General features: G+C 33.9%; 1 protein-coding gene across 3 annotated transcripts in view; it reads right to left on the bottom strand.

The window, feature by feature from the left end:
* Window positions 1–20,504, bottom strand: part of FCHSD2 (FCH and double SH3 domains 2) — a 365,055-nt gene that overhangs the window by 300,393 nt on the left and 44,158 nt on the right. For all 3 annotated transcript variants that reach the window (XM_051987185.1, XM_051987184.1, XM_051987183.1), the window contains exon 3: window positions 2,152–2,197. In XM_051987185.1, the coding sequence (XP_051843145.1) occupies window positions 2,152–2,197 (46 nt within the window). The remainder of the gene's footprint in view (window positions 1–2,151; window positions 2,198–20,504) is intronic.

Raw genomic sequence — 20,504 nt, 5'->3', positions numbered from 1 at the left:
AAACTCAGATAACCAAGGCTATTAGAATTGTAGTAAAGTAAAAATAAAAAAAAAATAAAAATAAATCTAAGGAATTAAAGACCTGAGGATTAAAGAAACATAAGCAGTGGTAAGATGTGATTATTTTGGAGGTCTTCCTTCCTCACTTCACTTTCAAGTTAAGGGCTATATTATTGACGGCTAAGGTGGCAAGAATTCTGACCTCCTGTTATTTGTTCAAGGATTAAAAGAAAAAAAAAACAAACCTCTGCACAGTCTTCAGGATATCGTTTAGCAGTCCCCTCTGAGGTCCTTTTCTTTTTTAGATGTAGCAATAAAATGATTGAGAACTTAAATAGCTCTCTCTTAAGCTGAACCTATGTCTCAATTCAAAAACGTAAGCTAAAATAGCATTTACCTTTTCTTCTTTCAGATAGGAGTTGACTTGTCCCTTCTTTTTCTCCTTAGGTGTCCTTTTTCTTTAAGTTGCATATTACTTCCTAATTGTTTTATTAATCCTTAAAAGTTTACTTCCATTCCTTTTCTATTCCCTAACCTTGAACTTTGTCTTTCTTTCCCTTCTACTTATCTCAAATGGGATGATCCTCTCAATGTGTTGTGGTGTGATTCCTCCCAATCCAATATTTTAATTCTTCTAGATTCCATCTAAAAAGGGAGTTGCATCTACAAAGGAAGAATAATGATAGCAAAAGAGAAAGAAAGGAATCACTCCCAGATGTGTTGGTATACCAGCTATTTATAGAGATTCTATAAAGCAGTATGATGCAGGACAAAAGGATTGTATTTGCAGGCAGAGGACCTGGGTTCAAATCCCAGATGTCACTTACTACTAATATGACCTTTAATGTCATTTAACCTTTCTATGCCTCACTAATTCAGTTGGCTCATCTGTAAAATAAGGTGATTGAACTAGTTAATCTCTAAGGTCCCTTCCAGATCTAAAATCTAGGCATCTATGATTATTAGGAATAGTCCTGGGGTTCTAATGTGAATGCTATAACATAGGATTATTTCTTTACTTCTTTTATCTCATAAAATGTCTACTGTCAAAAGTTTCTGAGATTTAAATAGAATCTTTAAGATCACAAATGTATTAATATTTTCCTAATCTGCACCTAGTAAAAAGCAAACCATGCCTCTTCTATTCCCATGCCTTATAGCATGCCATCTTAAACTTGAAGAGTACTAGATCCCAAAATTGTTTCTGCTACCCATGTTAAAACTCCTAATTCATTAGATGAGTATTTGGGGAAATAGCAAAAAGCAAAAGTTTAAAGTCATGATGATATTCTATAAACATAAAAACACATACACATACATCTTCTGTTTGCCATAAAATGTTGTCAGACATTGTCACAAAAAGTTGGGTAATCAATTGCCTCAAGTCACTAAACTGGTTATTTATTATTGGATTTAGTGAAATAATGTATCTAAACAAGCTTAAGTTTGAGACTTTAAAATTTAATATTTCTATGCAGAAAAGTAATTCCCTCTAATGGACACATATGAACCTTTCAAACTCCAACAAGCTATTCTTTGCTAGAACATATACTTATTAACTCCTATACACGTACAGCATGATTTTATCAGTAGGTTGCTGGCACAGATAGCATTTAACTATTTTGGCCTAACCAAGGCTATAATTTTAAAGAAAATCCTTGTAATTCTATCAGATATCCCCACTTGCTCATAAGATGTAGTTATAAGTTCTACTAATAGAGCTAGAAACTCAATAACTATTACAGAATATAAAATATTTAAATCAATTCCTCTTATACAGGAAGACAATATAAGAATGGAGGAGGGAGGTGGAGAGGGAGTGGAGAGGATGGTAAGGGAAGCTTTTAGAAGCTAAGGATTCTAACCATCCATAGATACTGGCAACCACAAGAAGAGCTCTTACTTACAGAATTATAATCATAGAATATAATAATAAAGGATGTTTTTTTTTCCAGAGTAGAAGTAACTTTCTGGTAAGGAAATATTCCATGCCTCATGAGAATCCTCATAGAAGGTGAAGACTTCCAAGGGAGAGCAGCCATCAAAGCATGGGAGAAAGGTGTATAGAGGGCAGCCTCTGGAAACCCTGATTTCCTTAGTCAATCATTTTAAAATATCTTAAATGAGCTTGATAAAGAATCTTGCCCTTACCTGTGCATATTCTCTCTCAATTGCAGCCTTCTTTTGACTGAATGTCCTAAAAAAGAACAAACATTTATTTCAAAAAATGCACAATAAGTAAATAAACTCAGTGAAAAAAATAACTTTCAAACATTCTTTGTTTCGCCAAGGAGAAAAGGGAAAATTACACAAAAGAATTTCATACTCATGATAAAAGGTTCTCAATAATCAACATATATTAACACAAAACTATTTCCTCCACTCTAATGATTTACCAGACTGACAACTCTGAGGGCAATATAATTAAATACGATTCCAGGTCTAAATATATATATTCATATGTTAAAATGACTATTTGGAGTTGAGTTGTGTTTTTTCCCAAAAAACAAGAAAAGGATAGTTGCAGACAATTCAAGGACTAACCAAAATTTCTTACTTTTCATTTTCACTGGGCTTTACCAATACTGACACAACTTTATTCTGCCACTGGAAAAACTGAGTATTTAGAACTCACTGAAATTTTATAGATCTTTTAAAATCAGGGGTTATTAATCTGCAGTTCATGGACCCTCAAGGAGCCTATAGATAGATTTCAGGGAACTTGGGCAAGAGAAAAAAAAGATGATGTTTATTTTTTAAAAAGATAGATATCTATCTGTTTGTCTAGCTAGCTACCTATCCATTCAAGCTTGGTCAGTGACCTCACTAGCACCCAAGGGTGTGAGTATTATTATTTTTTTTTTTACTGATTCCCAGATCATTCTATACAGACCTAGTCTCTTGCCTGAGTTTTCTCCAGTCCCATATTACCTCTTGGACATCTCAACCTCAATATGTACAAAACAGAACTTATTGTCTTTTCACCCAAACTATTCTTCACAATTTTCCTACTATTATCAAAGGCGTTACTATTAGTCCTACCCCCATCTCATCCCCAAGTCGATCAGGTTTGCAATCTATTTATTCTCAACTGACTCTTCACTCAACTTACCCCACCTAACCAATCTCTTGCCAAGTCTTTTTTCTACTATCTCTTACATCCATGCCCTTCTCTCTACTCAGTCATATTCTGGTATGAGCCCTCACTACTTCACGACTACAGTATTACAAAATACTTCTGGTTGATCTCTCTGCCTCAAATTTTTTCCTATTCCAATGAATTCTTCACTCAACTACCAAAGTGATTTTCCTAAATTATAGGACCATGTCAATACTCCCTCACTCATAATAAACTCCAGGAGATATCTATTACCCCTAGAATCAGATATAAAAAACATTGTTGGGCATTTAAAGTCTTTTATAACCTAGCCCATTTCTATCTTTCCCATCTTCTTACACTTTGCTTTCCCTCCTATACAATTCTACTAAACTGGCCAAATTACTGCTTTATATATGCTTTATTTACATAGCTATTTAAGTGGTATCTCCCTCATTAGAATGTAAACTCTTCTAGGACAGAGATCAGATTTTTACACTTTTTGGTATTCTTAGTCTTTAACACAGTGCCTAATACATTCACTATAGACTAGGATACAAAATGAGCATAAATTAGCTGATACTTTCAATTGTTTAAAAACCCACAAGGTAGCATCCTGCATGACTCTAGAATCATAGGACTATAGACTGATAGTTTAAAGAATTATAAAGATCAATTGGTCCAACTCCATCATTTTACAGAGGTCTAGATGGGCTTTCCAAAAGTCTGATGTAGTGGAGACCACTTCTTTATGTTCATACAACTAGCTGAAAGGTATGATGAATCTAAGCTTCTATTAGGCTTGGGTGACATCTTTAAAAAAAAAAAAAACAACTGATTCAAAATAACAAAATATAGGTTTAAATGCTCTCTTTTAACAGGATGCCTTCCATGTATATTTCAAGATCTCTTAAAAATGTTACAACAGAGATAACTTTGTTTCAGGAAAGTATAGTTATTAATATCAGTGAAGAATAAAATAGTCTTGTCAAAGGTGCTTGCTACCATCATGGAGGGTGTCCAGCATAAAGAACAAATCAAAGAGGGATTGTCTACAGATGGTGAGATGCTAGAGATGTTCCTGTTTAAGGATAATACTGTTTTGATCATATCAAGTGTTGTACTATTGCAGAGTTCCCTCAACAAGATCTATAAATCATGGGAAAAGCTTGTCCTATCCACACACTGAAAAAAAAAAAGCAAGATGAAAGCTATCTCTATGCAATAGGATGGATTGATTACTTACAGAATTTGTCCATGTCAATCGTGTACTATAAATTGAACACTATAAATGGACAATGAGTTAGGCTCATAATTGAAAATAAAAAGAGGAGGATAACAAGCTGGATTACTTTAGTAATCCAGTAAAGTGAACAGTGCTTTTAATGATCCTAAACTCTCTGAAACAAAGTCCTTATTTGTTTTAACAATTTTTTCTATGTTGAATGTTTGCCTTTAAAAAAACTTTTTTTTTTAATTATCAGGCAAAATATTGGCCTTGACTTACAATGTATGCCTCATTCTGAATATCAATCTATATCTATCTATCATTTCTCTGTCATGAATTGGGTAGCAGTCTTCAGTACCTCTGGAATCATGATTGATCATTAATTATGATTGATCATTATACTGATCAATGTTAAATCTTTCAAAACTGTTTTGTTTTGAACAATATTAATGTTAGAAATTGTTCTCTTGGTTCAGCTCATTTACACTAGTTTATACATATCTTCACAGATTCCCCTGAAATTTTATTTCTTCACTGCTTATAGAACAATATTCCAAAACATTTATAATAACAAGACTTTTTTAAAAAAAATTAATATCAATGTTCTGGTGAAGCTATATGGATATAAGACATAGAAAATAAGAGTCTTAAAATAGTTTAAATTTAGGAATTTCAACAGGCAACATCTAGCTTTGGGTACACATGATTTAATTTCTACTGTATTTATAACTAAGATTTATTTGCTTAGACATTAAAAGACATTAAGTAGACACCTAATGTACAGTGTGTTGGTCATGATGATGCAGTTAGTGGCAGTACAGAGTTGTGGGAATCCCTTCTAATCCAACATGAAAGAATTCACAAACCCAAAAAGTCTGAATGGCAAAAGGGAAGTTTATTGTTGGCACTGAAAAGCCAGCTTTGCTAGGAAAACAGACTTCTTAGTGACAAGGTCCTGTCAGAGAAACAGAGGTTATCACTGAGAAGAGGGTAACTTCACAGTAGGCAAGAGTCCTGGTAGGTAGCTGTGCCAAGAGGAGAGATCCTTTAGCAAAGCATAATTCCTACTTCAGACTTCTGGTGGAGTTCAAAATGGTCATTTTATAAGAAATATGAGACTGAGGCTTCTATTGTCAATGCCCCCAGGCCCAGATTTCCAGTTAAATGAGACCACTTAAGTTCAAGACACTAGGAGTGGTCCTAGACTAATTTTCAACTCACTAGAGAGTGCAGCTACTCAATAGAAGGTTCAGCTAGTCACCACCAAGATAACAGAATGAAACCACTTATCTTGATTCCCTGAAATCCTTGATTTCAGAGTTTTTTCCCCATTGCTCCCCAAAAGCCAACAATTTACATCAATGTAGTCAGAAATATCCAAGTTAAAGTTATCTCTAACAGTTACTACCCGTGATGACAGACAAGCTGCTTAAAGTTCTCAGTCTCCATTTTCTATATGTTAAAAATGTTAAAAAAAAATATATGCAAAATGAAGATTTTAAACTAGATTTTCTTGGAGCTCCTTTTTATCTCTAAATGAATGATTTTATCCTTTTAAACTTAGCATCAAGTCATTCTCAAATGGAGATGTTTTCTTAAATAATATGCAAGAAAAAGGACTGTAAGTTAGTTTTGTTTTTTAAATCTTGAAAATATAAATAGTGGACAATCTAAATAGAAGATACAATATTTACAATTGTCATAAAACATACCTGTATGTATTCTTCCCTTTTTCCAGGGGAAGAAAATTAATCATGCTGCCAGAAATGATATAGTACACAATTCTTAAATTTTTATATTTTTATGTTAGTTATTAACATAGAGGATGAATCTAGGAGGGAATTGAGAGAAAATTAAGTAGAGTCTTTCAAACAAAGGATATATTATGTATTTTGAAGAATGTTCTAAAATCTGAATCTCATATTTTGAAAGAAATTCCTTTGTTTAGTCAGTATTACAACCTTACTTGTCCATCTGCTCAAAAGGCAAGATGACTTCCTTATAGAGATTAGCTCTACCAATGTATTAAAAAGTAACTTAATTTTGTTTTAAAAGTATTATTTACAGAATTAGACTTAGACCTTAAAGATTACATATAGTCAAATACCTCCATTTAGTAAATTAAGATCAAAGAGAGATTAAAGAACCTGTTCAAATTCACACAAAGCCAAAATTTAAACCCAAGTCCTATGACTACAAATTCACTCTATTTTTCCCTCTACCAATTAACAGATTTTGCAGTATTTCAGAATCAGTAATGTTAGTCGTTAACAAATAGATCTTAATAAATTTTTAAAAAAACCTAGACAAAAATGTAAAGATGAAAATGTATGGTTTTCAGTGTTCAATTTCAGGAACTCCAAGCTAACCTGTTTAAAAGCAAAATAGAGAAATCACATAACTTTTTTGGGCCTGAGATGTCTCATCTGAAAAATTAAATAGTCTCTAAAGTTCTTCCCAGCTCTGTTTCCTATGCTTTCATGATGAGAGACAGTACATGGGGGAGGGGGAACAAAGGAAGGGGGAGAAAGAAGAGAAAAAAAGAGGGAGAGGGAGAGGAAGACAATTACAGAAACACCAGACTCCATTACCAAATAATTTCCTAATGAGTTTAACTATTGCAAAATAGCTGCCACAACCAAGGGATTAAAAGAACCCAGAAAATGCCTTAGTCACCAATACATATTCTCCTAGGTAAATGGAAAGGGGTCAATTAGCTTTGAGTATAAATTCAATCTACAAAATTCTAAGGAAAGGAAGACAGAAAACTATGAAGAATATCATCTCTGAAAAGAATTTGAAAGAAGAAAATGAGACTGCAGAAATTAACATGAGATTCAGCTAACCCAGGTTGTCCTAATTTACAAATGAAATTAGAAAAGAGGACAACAAATAGAATAAACATAAAACAAATCTGCCATCATTTTTATAGTCATTCATTTTCTTTCTTTTTTTAATAATCATTTATTTTCAACAGCAAAAACAGAAGAACCACAGCAATTGGACTCTTATTTCCTTACCTGAAGTACCAACAAAATAGGGAAACATGGCTAACCTAACCAAGAACACAGAGAAGTAATCTTCTTTGGAGGAGACACATCTGTGAAGACACACTGAGGGATCAAGATGAGACAACTGTTTATCCGTCTTTGTTCAAAATGTATTTGTGGACAAACAAGTGATAGAAGAAGAAGTTGCAAAAGAATGCTAAAAAAAATCTCATACAGAACTTTTACTACCCCAAAGGAACCAAGATGACAGCAGCAACTACCAACTTTCATGTCTCCTGACACTGGTTAAACAACATATTTAATTTTTAACATACCTGAACACAAAACAACCTTGAAAGTTCTTCTCCACCAAAATATCTCTCAAGGAAATATCAAAATAATATAAGATTCCACAAAAGACTCAACTATGCATTTAACTTTATTCAACAATTGACTAAATAATAACATGAAGCAAGACATTAATTAAAGAGCTATATAATTTTTAAAAAGCATTTATCAACATTATGAAAAATGTCCCTCCATTAAATCTGAAAAAGTCTTTGCCCACCATGTTAAGTTCTCTTTTCTAAATTCACAAATAACAACATATTAATTGGATTGAGTAAAAGTGAATTAAAATCACAGAAATATCTTTCCATGTGGGTCATACCTCCCAAATCTACTCTATATCCTCAATATGACTTTTATTTAATCTCTTTATCCAAACCTCTTCTCCCAAGTCTGTGGTCTCATTTTCCTCCATTCTCAGTCTTGGTAAAAGTATGAATATTCACCATTATTCTTGTTTGAGTCAAGTCAATAAGCCAACATTAATCACTTACAATTTTCCAAGCGCTGTGCTAAATCCTGGCAGTACAAAAAAAGTGGGGGGGGGGACCCAAAAACACTAATGAAGAAGACAACATACAAATAATTATTCAGTTACAAGATGTATACAAGGGTAAATTGGAGGCAATTTCAAAGAGAAGGCACTAACACTGAGTAGTGCTAGGAAAAGGTCAGTTTTTCACATAAAAGTTACACATCAGATATATGGAAAACTTTTTTTCAGATTTACAATATGAGTCATTTATTTACTAATAAATGGTCAAAGGATATGAACAAATAGTTTTTGGATGAAGAAATCAAAGCTATATATACTCATAAAAATGCTCTAAATCATTATTGATTGAAGAAATTTAAATTAAAACAACTTTAGATATCATCTCACACTTATCAGATTCCCTAAAATGATAGAAAAGGAAAATGACAAATATTGAAGGAGATGTGAAAAAATTTGGGACCCATTGGTGGAACTGTGAACTGATCCAACCATTTTGAAGAGCAATCTGAAATTATGCTCAAAGAGTTATAAAACTATTTAATAGATAGATACACAGATGGATACATGAATAGAGATAAATATAGATAGATATCAATACACATAGTAGGAATGTTTCCCAAGGTGATCAAGGAAAAAGGAAAAGAACCTATACATTCTAAAATATTTCAAATATTTCCAAAGAATTGGAAACTGAGGTGTCTATCAATTGTGGAATGACTAAACAAATTGTGGTATATGACTGTGATAGAATACTACTGTATATATGAAATGAAAAGCAGGTTGATTTCAGAAAAACGTGGAAAGATTTGCATGAAGTAATAAGAATGAAATGAGCAGAAACAAAGAATGTTGCTACAGTAACAGTAATATTGTTCAAAGAATAATTATAAATGACAAAACTATTTTGAGTATTATAAACATTCACATCAACTAAAAAGGACCTATAAAAGAAGATGCTATCTGCATCCAGAGAAAGAACAGATAAATAAAAGTACACATATTATGGTTATATATGTGTGTCTTTCTCTAATATGGGGAGGGAGGGAGGAAGGCAGTTTGGAACTAAATATGTAACCAAAAAAACACAATAAATTAAATTTTAAAAGACCACCATTACTATCCTCAAGGAACTCTCAGTCTAGTGGGGAAGACAATATGTAAGTAATTGTTCAATTATGAGATATATACAGAGTAAATTGGAAGTCCCTGAGTGGGACTAGGAAAGTCCTCCACTACTCCCTTGCAATACTCCTTTCATATTCTGTTAATTTTCAATGTAGGGTTTACCCCATCATCTGCCTTCTTTGTTCCCTAATCCCATAATGCTGCATAACAGAGGAAATCATACAACATTGCCAACAAAACACCAAGAATTGATACTATCAATATAACCTCAACTGGGCCCTTATTATTAACACAACATTATTTTTATCCCTTCCCTAAGACCTCAAAATTGTTATAGCTTCAATTATCCTATCTTCATCTGCTCCAGTCTCTCAAAAAAAGGCAGCCATTCTCCTTATCAAAGCTAGCCTCTAGTTGAATCCATATTCTCACTCAGGCCCTTTATTCCAGGAGCTTAACACAGTAATTATTTTCCTTCTCTTCTTTCCAACCTCTTCATAGAGATAGACATTCCTTCCCAATACTTACAAATATGTCCAGTTCTTTTTCATTCTCTCATGATACAACTTTTGAACTCATCCCTCCTCTTTGTATTGAAAATATTTCAGGGCAGCTAGATGACACAGAGGATAGAGCACTGGCCCTGAAGTCAGGAGGACCTGAGTTCAAATCTGGCCTTAAACACAATAGTTTCTAGCTGTGTGATGTTGGGCAAGTCACGTAACCCCAAATGCCTCAGCAAAAAATAAATAAAAGAGTTTCCTCAAAAGTTACCAAAAATTTAAATGTTAAATATTAGATCCTAAGTTCAGTCCTCAGCCCCCTTGACCTCTCAGTCAATTTCAACAATCTCAACAGTCTTAATCACCCTCTTTGTCCTGTCCATTCTCTCCTGGTTTTTCTGTTATCTATGTGACCACTCTTCAGTATTCTTTTCTGGTTAGTCATCCATTTCCTATTGCCAAATATGGATGTCCTAACAAAGTTCTGTCCTGGGCCCCTTTTTTCCTCTCTTATGGTGATCTCAACTATTTCCATCATTTCAAAGATCATTTCTACACAGATCATTGTGTACTGTGCCCTGGTCACATATCTGGAATACAATATTAAATTCTAAACTCCATATTAAAATTAACAAGCTTTAGACCCTTCAAATGGAATTGTCCTGAGAGAGTATGTCACACTAATTAACTTAAAGAATTAGGAAATTTTAAGCTGAAAATGAAAAGACTTAAGGAGACACAATAGCTGTCATCAAGTATTTGAAAGATGTCCAAGCTGGATACGGAATGAAATTTGTTTGGCCAACTAAGTACAGTTGGGAAAAAATCATGGATGGAATTAAGGCATCAAGAAAGAAAGAAAACGCCAACAACAACAACCACCCCCAAAACTTCTGTACAATTAGAACCTTCCAAAAGTAGAATGAACTTCCTTTATCTGATGCCTCCAAATTAAGGCTGGATAAGATCTAGTGAATGTTAGAAAGGATATTCTTGGTTAAATACAGATTAGAACAAAGGGCACTAGAGATCCATTTCTTTTTTTTTTCTCTTTTGGGGGGATTATATGTGTACATTCTTTTTTTTTTAAAGCCCATTTCCTTATGAATCATATCGGGAAAGAAAAATCTGAGCAAAAAAAATCAGTAAAAAAAACAAAAAAGGGGAAAAGTGAACATAAAATATGTATTGATTTACATTTAATCTCTATATTTGTCTCTGGAAACAGCATTTTCCATTCAAAGTTTATTGGGATTGCCTTGGCACTGAACCAATGAGAAGAACCAAGACTTTCCTAGTTCATCAGTGCAAAATTTTGCTGTTACTGTATACAATATATTCCTGGTTCTGCTTTTTTCTTTCATATCAGTTTGTATAAATCTTTCCAGGCCTTTTTAAAATCAGCTTGTTAATCATTTTTTATAGAACAATAATATTCCATTACTTTCATATACCATAACTTATTAAGCCATTCCCCAATTGATAGACATTTACTCATTTTCCAATTCTTTGCCACCATAAAAAGAGCTGCTACAAACATTTTTGCATATGTGGGTCCTTTCCCCTCATTTATGATTTCCTTGGGATACAGACCCAGTAATGGCACTGCTGGATTAAAGAATATGCACAGTTTTGTAGCCTTTTTGGTATAGTTCCAAATTGCTCTCCACAGTGGTTGGATCATTTCACAACTTCACCAACAACACATTAGTGTCTAGGGGTTTATTTCAACTACAACTATTTGAACAATCAGATGTCCTGGTTCTATAGGACTTAAACCTCACCACTTAAACTCAAATTCATTATGTCCAAAGCACAGTTCATTATCTTTAAGACTAAAACCTACTCTTCTAGAACTCTCAAATAGTGAAAACATAAGGACTAGAGCAAGAGAATCTAGGCTCTGAAATTTACACCCAGTTTAATCATAGGTAAGTCATTTGCTCATCTGTAAAATGAGAGATTTTTGACAAGATAGTATCTAATGTTCCCTCCAGTTGTAAATCTAAGATTCCAAGATCCTTCTCAAATCCACATAGCCACTCCTAAATATATGCCTCAATTCCCATCCCATATATTTATTAAATATCGCCACTTAGATGTCCCCTCAGCATTTCAAATAGCCTGTTTCTTTCCAAACATACCAAGAAAACATGGCTTTGTAAAGAAAAGACAATACTAAGTTACCCTCATTTTCTTACCTCCCCTATTTATGCCTTTTTTTAAAAATCAGCGCTTTTTCCTAATATTAGCCTCCTGTTGCCCTTCAACTTTTTGTATTTTAAAAAGGGAAGTTTGAGCATCACTCAGCTAATAAAGCAACTGTAGTTTCTATCTCTCATCCTCTATCCCCCCTCTAAAAGGGAGAGGAAGGGAAGTTTTCTCCTCTCTTCTTTGAGTTCTTGATTAATCACTGCTTGATTAATCTTGGTAACATTTCATTTTCTGACAAGTTAGATTTAATAGATAGGAAAATGTTTTCCTAGATTGCAAAATGAAAAGCATTTGACAATATTTATCATACAATTCTGTGGATAAGATGGAGAGATATGAGCTAAATAATAATAAAGCTATGTAGATGAAAATCTAATTGAATGACTGGATCCAAAGAAAAGTCTAATATGATTCCATGTCAACTCAGAAGGTCTCTAGTATTCTTGGCACTATTTAATATTTTAATCAATGGTTTGGATAAAGGCAAAAATAGTATGTTTCTTATAGCTAAGGTAATGAAAGATGAAAGATGAAATATTTCTGCTAGGTAGAATATTGGATTAAATCTCATAAGAAGAAATATAATAGAAAGAAATGTAAAGTCTTATGCTTGAGTTCAAAAAAAACTTCACAAAAATGAAATGGAGGAGGCATGACTAGTTCATCTGAAAAACTTGTAGGATGCCCAAAGAACTATAAAACTGTGCATACTCTTTGATTTAGTAGTGACTCTTCTGAGTCTATATCCCTATATCATAAAAGAGGGAAAAGGACCCACAAATGCAAAAATATTTGTAACAGCCCCTTTTGTAGTAGAAATTGAGTGGATTCCCCTTAGTTGGGGAATGGCTGAATAAGTTATAGCATATGGATATAATGGAATATCATTGTTTTACAAGGAATGAATGAGCAGACTGATTTCAGAAAAGCCTGAAGAACTTAGATGAACTAATGCTAAGTGAAATAAGTGAGCAGAACCAAGAGAACATTGTACATAGCAATATATGTGATGATTAACTGTGATGAATTTGGTTATTTTCAATGAGATGATTCAAGGCAATTCCAATAGGCTTGGGATGGAAAGAGGCATCTGTATCCAAAGAGAGAATTATGGAGATTGAAAATAGATGAAATTATGGTATTTTCTTCTTTCTTTTGATGTTGTTTACTTGGATTTTTTTATTATTTTGATCTGATTTTTCTTGCACAGTATGATGAATATGGAAATATATTTAGAAGAACTGCATATGTTAACTTATATTGAATTGCTTATTGTCGAGGGGAGGGGGGTGGAAAGGAAAAAATATTGAACACAAGGTTTTGTAAAGGAGGTTGTTGAAAACTATCTTCACATGTATTTGGAAAAATAAAATAGTATTACAAAAACTTTTAGGGATTCTAGTGGATTACAAACTCAATCTTGCCACATGTTAAATTTTAAAATCTTTGGGTTGGGTACATTAAGAGATGAATGACCAAGATTAAAAAGATGACATATTCACTGCTCTTTCTACATTCAGACCAAATTTGGAGCACTGTGTTCAGTTGTAAGTGCGACATTTTAGAAAAAGTATTGAAGGACTAGAAAATATTCAGACAAGGACAACCAAGATGATGAGCATAAAAATATTAACAAATGAGCATTGGTTGAAGGAATTAGGGACATTTAGTACAGAAAAAAGAAAACTTAGGAGGAAATATGACTTTTGATGGAAGAAGGATTAGACTTGTTATAGTTAATGCCAGAGGGAAGAAATAGGAAAAACTTGAAATGGGATAAATTTAGGCTTGATATAAAGTTAAAAGTCTGTAATAATTAGAACTATCCAGAAGTAAACCAGCCTACTTCAGGATATATAATGGATTCCCTGTTCTTTGAAATTTTCAAACAAGAATTTCTTTTCCTATATTTCTTGAATACTCTGTAAATAGCAAACTAGGCAAGATGAAGGAACATTTGAATGTATGGGTTTAACTACTTGACTCAAGTCTATTCTAAACCTACTTTTGAGATTCCAGGACCAGAGAAGGTAATACTAGTCATCAAGTCTGCTAATTAGCAATGGTCCTAGAGGCCCAAATTAGGCTTAAAAGCAATCACGGAGAACATAGTCATTAGCTTCAATAAACTTGATAATTAGAGCCCTTCTCCCATCTTCCTGCCCTACCCTGATCCATCTATCCAAATCTTAAAGACTTGGTATTAGAAATCTATGTTCAAGTTCCAGTTTGGATACTTAGAAGCACTGTCTTGTAAATAGAGATGTTTAACCAATATTTGCTGAATTAAATGACTTCGTCAATCTAAGAAAATTATAAAGAGGCAATTTTTTGTTTTGATATAAGGAAAAACTCCCTAAAAGTTAAAAAACCAAGAAGAAGAATGGGATTCCAGCCTCAGATTAACAAACTAGATCCAGATTTGGCAATAAAAGGAAAAGATTTAACTGAGATCTACTGACTACATTTACCAAGTCTATCAATGAAGGTCTCCATGTTTGTCTTCAAGACTAATTTGAACCTCTAGAATTGCTTCTAATAGGTACACTAGATGGATAATATTATCAGTTCTCAAAAGCAGACCTAGACTATATTTAAGAGTATTTGGGAAATAGTATACTTTTTTGTTTTATTTCTTTGTAATTCCAAACTAAACTTATGCAAAAGCTCATTGTTTTAATACCCATAATCTCTTGGTTATAAATATTAGAACACTATGAATCTATGAAAAGTTAAATTTACAAACATCCCAAAGGACAATAATAATTTGCCCATTATATTGTAGCACTGCAAAATGGAATTTAGTTTGGAAAGAATGTTAGGGATCACAGAATGTTAATCAGCCCAACCCTTTCTTTTTATAACTGAGAAAACTAAGGCCCAAAAAGATTGGCTTGCCCAATGTCACGTATGTAATAAGAGTGGTAGAACTAGAATCAGAAACCAGATTTGACATCAAATAAAGTGATATTTCCACTATTACTGTAGTGATATTATTACTAAGAACAATGAATGGTCAAAAGCTAAGTAAGCGAAATCATAAGACACACATATTACCAGAAAAGCAGTAGACCAATCAGATAACAAGAATAATGCTTAAATAGCAGCTAAGTGGTCCATGGTACACAGAGCTCTGGCCCTGGAGTCGGGAAGATCTGAATTCAAATCTTGGCTCAGATACTTACTAGCTATTTAAATCTGGACAAGTCGAATGACTCCTGTCTGTCCAGTTTTCCTCATCTGTAAAATGGAGATAATAATAGCACCTACCTCCCAATCAATTTACTCAATTGGCTTTAATTAACACAGTGAAATTTCTCATTTTCAGGAGCATTATTAGTCATCTTACAAGTGTGAGGAAATTTAAGCTAACACCATTCATTCCTCTGGTCAGATCCAGGAATGCCAAGGGTATTCCAGGAATGTAAAGTCCCATGATGCACAAGCTTTGAGTCCCTGAACCTAGCAATCTCAGCACATTTTGCTGCTTCAAAAGCATAAAGTTAGTACATTTTTCCACTCTTAAATTTAGAGGCTCATCAATTCTGCCTTCTCCACTGCATCTTCCAGTCCTCTCTACTCCAACTTTTAAGGGAGAAAAAACAAGACTTCTATAAAAACAAAACTTGGCTTGTTGCAGTTCAAGTTTTCAGCTGTTAGTATTTAAATAGACAATCCTCAGGGCTCTTTATGGTTCTTTTAGCCATAAGAAGGGTGAGAGAGCTGGCAGTAACAGCAGATTTTGGCACTTTAAAAAAAAAGGCCACAAAGGAAAAATGAAATAAAAACAGTGATACAGCTTGTCTTGGAGAGTCTAATATAAAAATCAAGGAAAAGGGGTGAGAGGAAGGGATATTTCAGTGATCTAGACTATCTAATAATAGTCTAATTACTTTCAGATCAATAACAAATTGTGAGAAGCATTCTGCTCCCTGTCCATTTCCCAGTTACTTTAATGAAAAGGAACAAAAAAGAAGCTTAAAGAGAGGGAAATACAGGGGGAAAAATAAGCAAACTCTTTTATTCATACAAATATATCCAACTATTTCTGTACCTAGATTAACATTTTTTAAAAGATTAAAAAAGGTTCTGCAGAGGACTTATGGGTCAGCCCCATATTGTAATATATGTCCACTACTGAGCTTTGTATTCTAAGAAGAATATGAAAAAATATATAACTTTCAGGAAAAAAACAGTTAAAATGAGTAAAAGAGCTTAAGAAATCTATCTGTGAAGATAGTTAAAAACAGGACTACTGCTTTTGATGCTTCAGCAATAATCTTTATAGCTAATCCATATTCTGGGTTGAGAGACCTGGTTCCATTCATCTAAAATAAATTCTTCCTGCTACAATTTAAGCCAGATGAAGGAGACCATATGTTAACCTTTTGTTTAGCTGGGAGGCAGCATAATACAGGGGGAAAGAAAACATTTTACAAAAATCAAAAGCTATATAATAACATGCAAAAACTCTCGTGACTTCTTTGGATCTCTTCAGATCTATTCCAAATCTATCTCTTCAGATAAATTTATGAATCTGACATCCATTATTTGATCCTCTCCCTTTATTATTCAATTCTAAACTATGTGTCTAATGGATTTTAAGTACCTTAGGATAATGCGATTATAGATTCAGACTTAGAAGGATATTTACAGGTCATATAGTCCTACCATATCAATTTACATATCAGGAAACTGAGTTCCAGAGGCCTTATTTGATTTGCCCATAGTCAAAAACATAGCAAATAATAGAGTTAGAATTTGAATGCAGATTCTGCCTCCAAATAGAGCTCTCTTTCCATTACATCACATTGCCTCAAATAAAACATGAACAGCTGAAATATTACTAATTTTAAAAACTGGACAAGCTCTATAGGACTTTTTCATCTGTCCTGTCTAAATCTCAGAAGAGATCCTTCAACACTATGAGATGGAGAAACATGTCACCAAGTAGGCCATGTCATACAGTAAAAGGCATTTAAGTTTTCCATCCTTGTATCAACTCAATTCAATCATTAAGTGAATACCTACTACATGTATGGCACTATGCTAGGAACTGGAAATAAAAAGACAGCTAAAAAATATCCAAAATTCAACTAGTGAGATACTACATGTAAACAAATACGCAAATGTAGGATAATGTGAGAAGAGAGAGCACACTAACAAATTGATCCGGAAAGGTTACCCACAAACCGTGGTAAATGAGATGAGCCTTGAAAGATTCTCAAGTAAAGGGACACATGAAGGACAGCCTGGGCAAAGATTAGAGGAAAGGGATTTTAGAGAATAATATGGGGTCCAGCTGGCTAGAATGCCAGAGTTCAAGAAGAAGAAAAAGTGGAAATAAGCCTAAAAAAGTCAGCTCAACACCTGCATCCAGAAAGAGGACTATGGAGACTAAATAAGTATCATAACATAGAATTTCCTCTTTTTTTGCTTGTTTTTTTCTCTTTTTTTTCCTTTTTGATCTGATTTTTCTTGTGCAGCAGGATAAATGTGGAAATATGTTTAGAAGAATTGCACTGGTTTAATCCATATTGGATTACTTACTGTCTAGGGGAGGAAGAAGATAGAGAGGTAGAGAGGAAAAAATGGAACAAAGGATTTGCAAGAATGAATGTTGAAAACTATCTTTGCATATATTTGAAAAATAAAGAGCTATTAAAAAAAAAGTTAGCCCAAGTCAGATGACAAAATACTTGAAAAGTCAAACAGAGGAATTAGTACTTTGTCCTGAGCCAAAAAGGAAACAGTAAAGATTCATGATCAGGGTTGTGATTTGGGCCTATCTATGCTTTTAAGTTTACTTGGTAGTTTTATGGAGGATAAACTGGAGAGTTAAGATCAGTTAGAAAAGCTGTTTGTTTTCAGCTTGAACATGACATGATTAGAGAAAAATATATCCCTTTAGGATCATTAAATGCTAATTCAAAATGTAGCCAAATCACTTAAGAATTTTTTTAAGGAATATTCTGTCCAGACTGTCTCATAAACTTAACAAGAACGCAGAACATAATGACAAGATTCACTGAATGCACTTGCTCTAAGCTTTAGCTTATTCTACTATCTCTGAGAAAGGCCTTGTCTAGGCATCTTTTCCTTTAGCAGATTGGTCTTGGCTAATACTAATGAGATTAGACTATAACACATATAAAGAAGTGGAAACCTGAGGCCAGGCCAAAGAGAAAAAAGGCAGCAGATCTGGCAAGAAGATCAGTTTTGCCCTCTCTAGGAGCTCTGGGAGATTCCAGCAACACAGGGATACAGAGGAAGCCAGGGAAGGCAGATGCTCCCAGCTGGCAGCTGGAAGCAGCAGTCAGGACAACAAGGACCCAAGCAGAGCAGACACTCCCACAAACAACAGAGGTCCTGTACAAACCAATCTTACTTGGTATTCCTATACATACTCCATGGAACTAAATGCATGTTTGGGGATGAGGAGGAGACCCTGAAAACTGTGTGGGAAAGGAATTTTATCAACATCATTTGCTTTCATTTAATAACTTTTAAGTGTTTTTATAGCTAGAATTGGATTTTAAATTGTCCTGGCTTTCCATTTCTAGGAGATTAATAAAAGAAAATAAAAACAGCTTCAAATAAACTTTAGACTAAGATAGATATGATATAAACAAACAGGACAGAAAAATAGAAATGCCCAATTCAAGCTCTCCGATCTGCTGACCTCCAACCAAGGATTTTGCAAATAAATATAATTTTACCTAGAAAAAAGGGTCAGACTCTTCCAATTATTATCTCCAAACAACACTATATTATTCTAATTCTCTTTCACCTTTCTAGCTTTTTATCCTCTTAAATGACTGCAGTATGGCAGAGGATTTTGTAAAATATCTAATATCTTCCTAATAATCACAAAAGGATTTATTCATCTTTCCCACCTCTATTCATACCTATTTTACATCAGTTCTCTCATTTTTCCTCTACAATGTCAACAAGAATCAAACATTAATGTCTTCTTTGTATATAAAAACACTGTAGACCACTCAACATGACAAGCTTATGAGTTGTTTTTAATAGCTGTCACGGATTATTTGTACTCATACAGCTTTTCTGACCAAATTTCCCTTGTGACCAAAGGTAAACATTTTCATGATGGTCTACCTGATTTGGGGGTATAATCTGTGACAGAGATGTGAATATAATTTAGCTCCAAGGAAGAAAACAAAGCTCAGCTGACTGGCTCATATAGGGTAAATTTGTGACAGGAGAATTCCTTAGCAAGATTATCTCAGATATTTAGAATGAACAAACAATAATGACCACTTACAATGTGCTAATGTTTTAAAAAACCAAATTTCCTTGTCAGAAATAATGGGACAAAAATAAATCACAAAACTAAACATGCAAAAACTTTGCTTCTATAATTTATTTATAAAATGCTTTACATTCCTTAAATCAACTGATCCTCAGAACAACTCTGTGAATTGGATAACACAGATATTAGTGTCTCCATTTTGCATCAAAGGAAACAGATCCAAAACTATGTTAAGGAACTTGCCCAAAATGAAACATGTCTAATGAGACAGGCAGGATTTGACTTTAAATCCAATTTTTTTTCCCCACAATGCCACAACTGTTACTATTACCATGTAGATTTAGTAGATAGAAAAATTAAAGATAATTACTTTCTAAACAATGTATATTGAGGTCAAATCCAAACTAAAGTAAGGGCCTCTTGCTTCTCAGTTGCACACCATTTGATCACTGCAGCTAAATACAGAAAAAGGACCAAAACAATTCAAGTCTTTCTGTGGCTATAAACAGGAGAAGGAAGTATGCACCACTTAGAAGACTTCCCTTGTGAAAAGAATGTTAATTCAATATACGTAAATGTACTAGAATTAAGTTTGTTTACCAATTCTTTTTCTTTAGGTTTGCCCCCCACCCACCCCTTTTCTGTTTCTACATCCTCCCATCCATTCTTCCAAAGGAAAGAAAGGAAACAGGAAATATACAGAGAAATCTGAGAATATGATAAAACATGCCCAGCAAAGCAATGGGCTCCCCCACTCTCAAAATGCAAATACTTCAGATCAGTTTTATACTTCACCTTAACATAGTGCTCTGCAGTTTACAAAGACCTTTCCTCCCAACTCCCCTGAGATAACACAGTACAAGTATTATTACCTTCATTTTACAGAAGGAAAAACTGAACCTTCAAAAGAGGAAGTTCAAAAGAGGAAGCAGTGGACTTGACTCAGTGTGCAATGCTCACTTTACCACCAGTTGACACATTCTGAAGGGCACACAACTCATTCAATTCACAGCAGGAATGAGAAGTAATTGGAATGCCTTTGGTGTGGGTGTCCTAAGATACAGTAAAAAGAGTGCAGCCCGGGAGTCAAATCACCAGGTTCAGATACAAGCTCTTGACAGTGGATAGAGCAATGGATCTGCAATCAGGAAGTTGTTCAATTGGGTCCAACTATTCATGATCCCATGCACCAGATGTCCATGGGGTTTCTTTGCAAACATACTGGAGTAG

Source organism: Antechinus flavipes, chromosome 3, assembly GCF_016432865.1.
Source record: "Antechinus flavipes isolate AdamAnt ecotype Samford, QLD, Australia chromosome 3, AdamAnt_v2, whole genome shotgun sequence".
Taxonomy (NCBI): domain Eukaryota; kingdom Metazoa; phylum Chordata; class Mammalia; order Dasyuromorphia; family Dasyuridae; genus Antechinus; species Antechinus flavipes.
The sequence above is the reverse complement of the archived record's forward strand: the minus strand, read 5'-3'. Positions and strand labels throughout refer to the sequence as shown.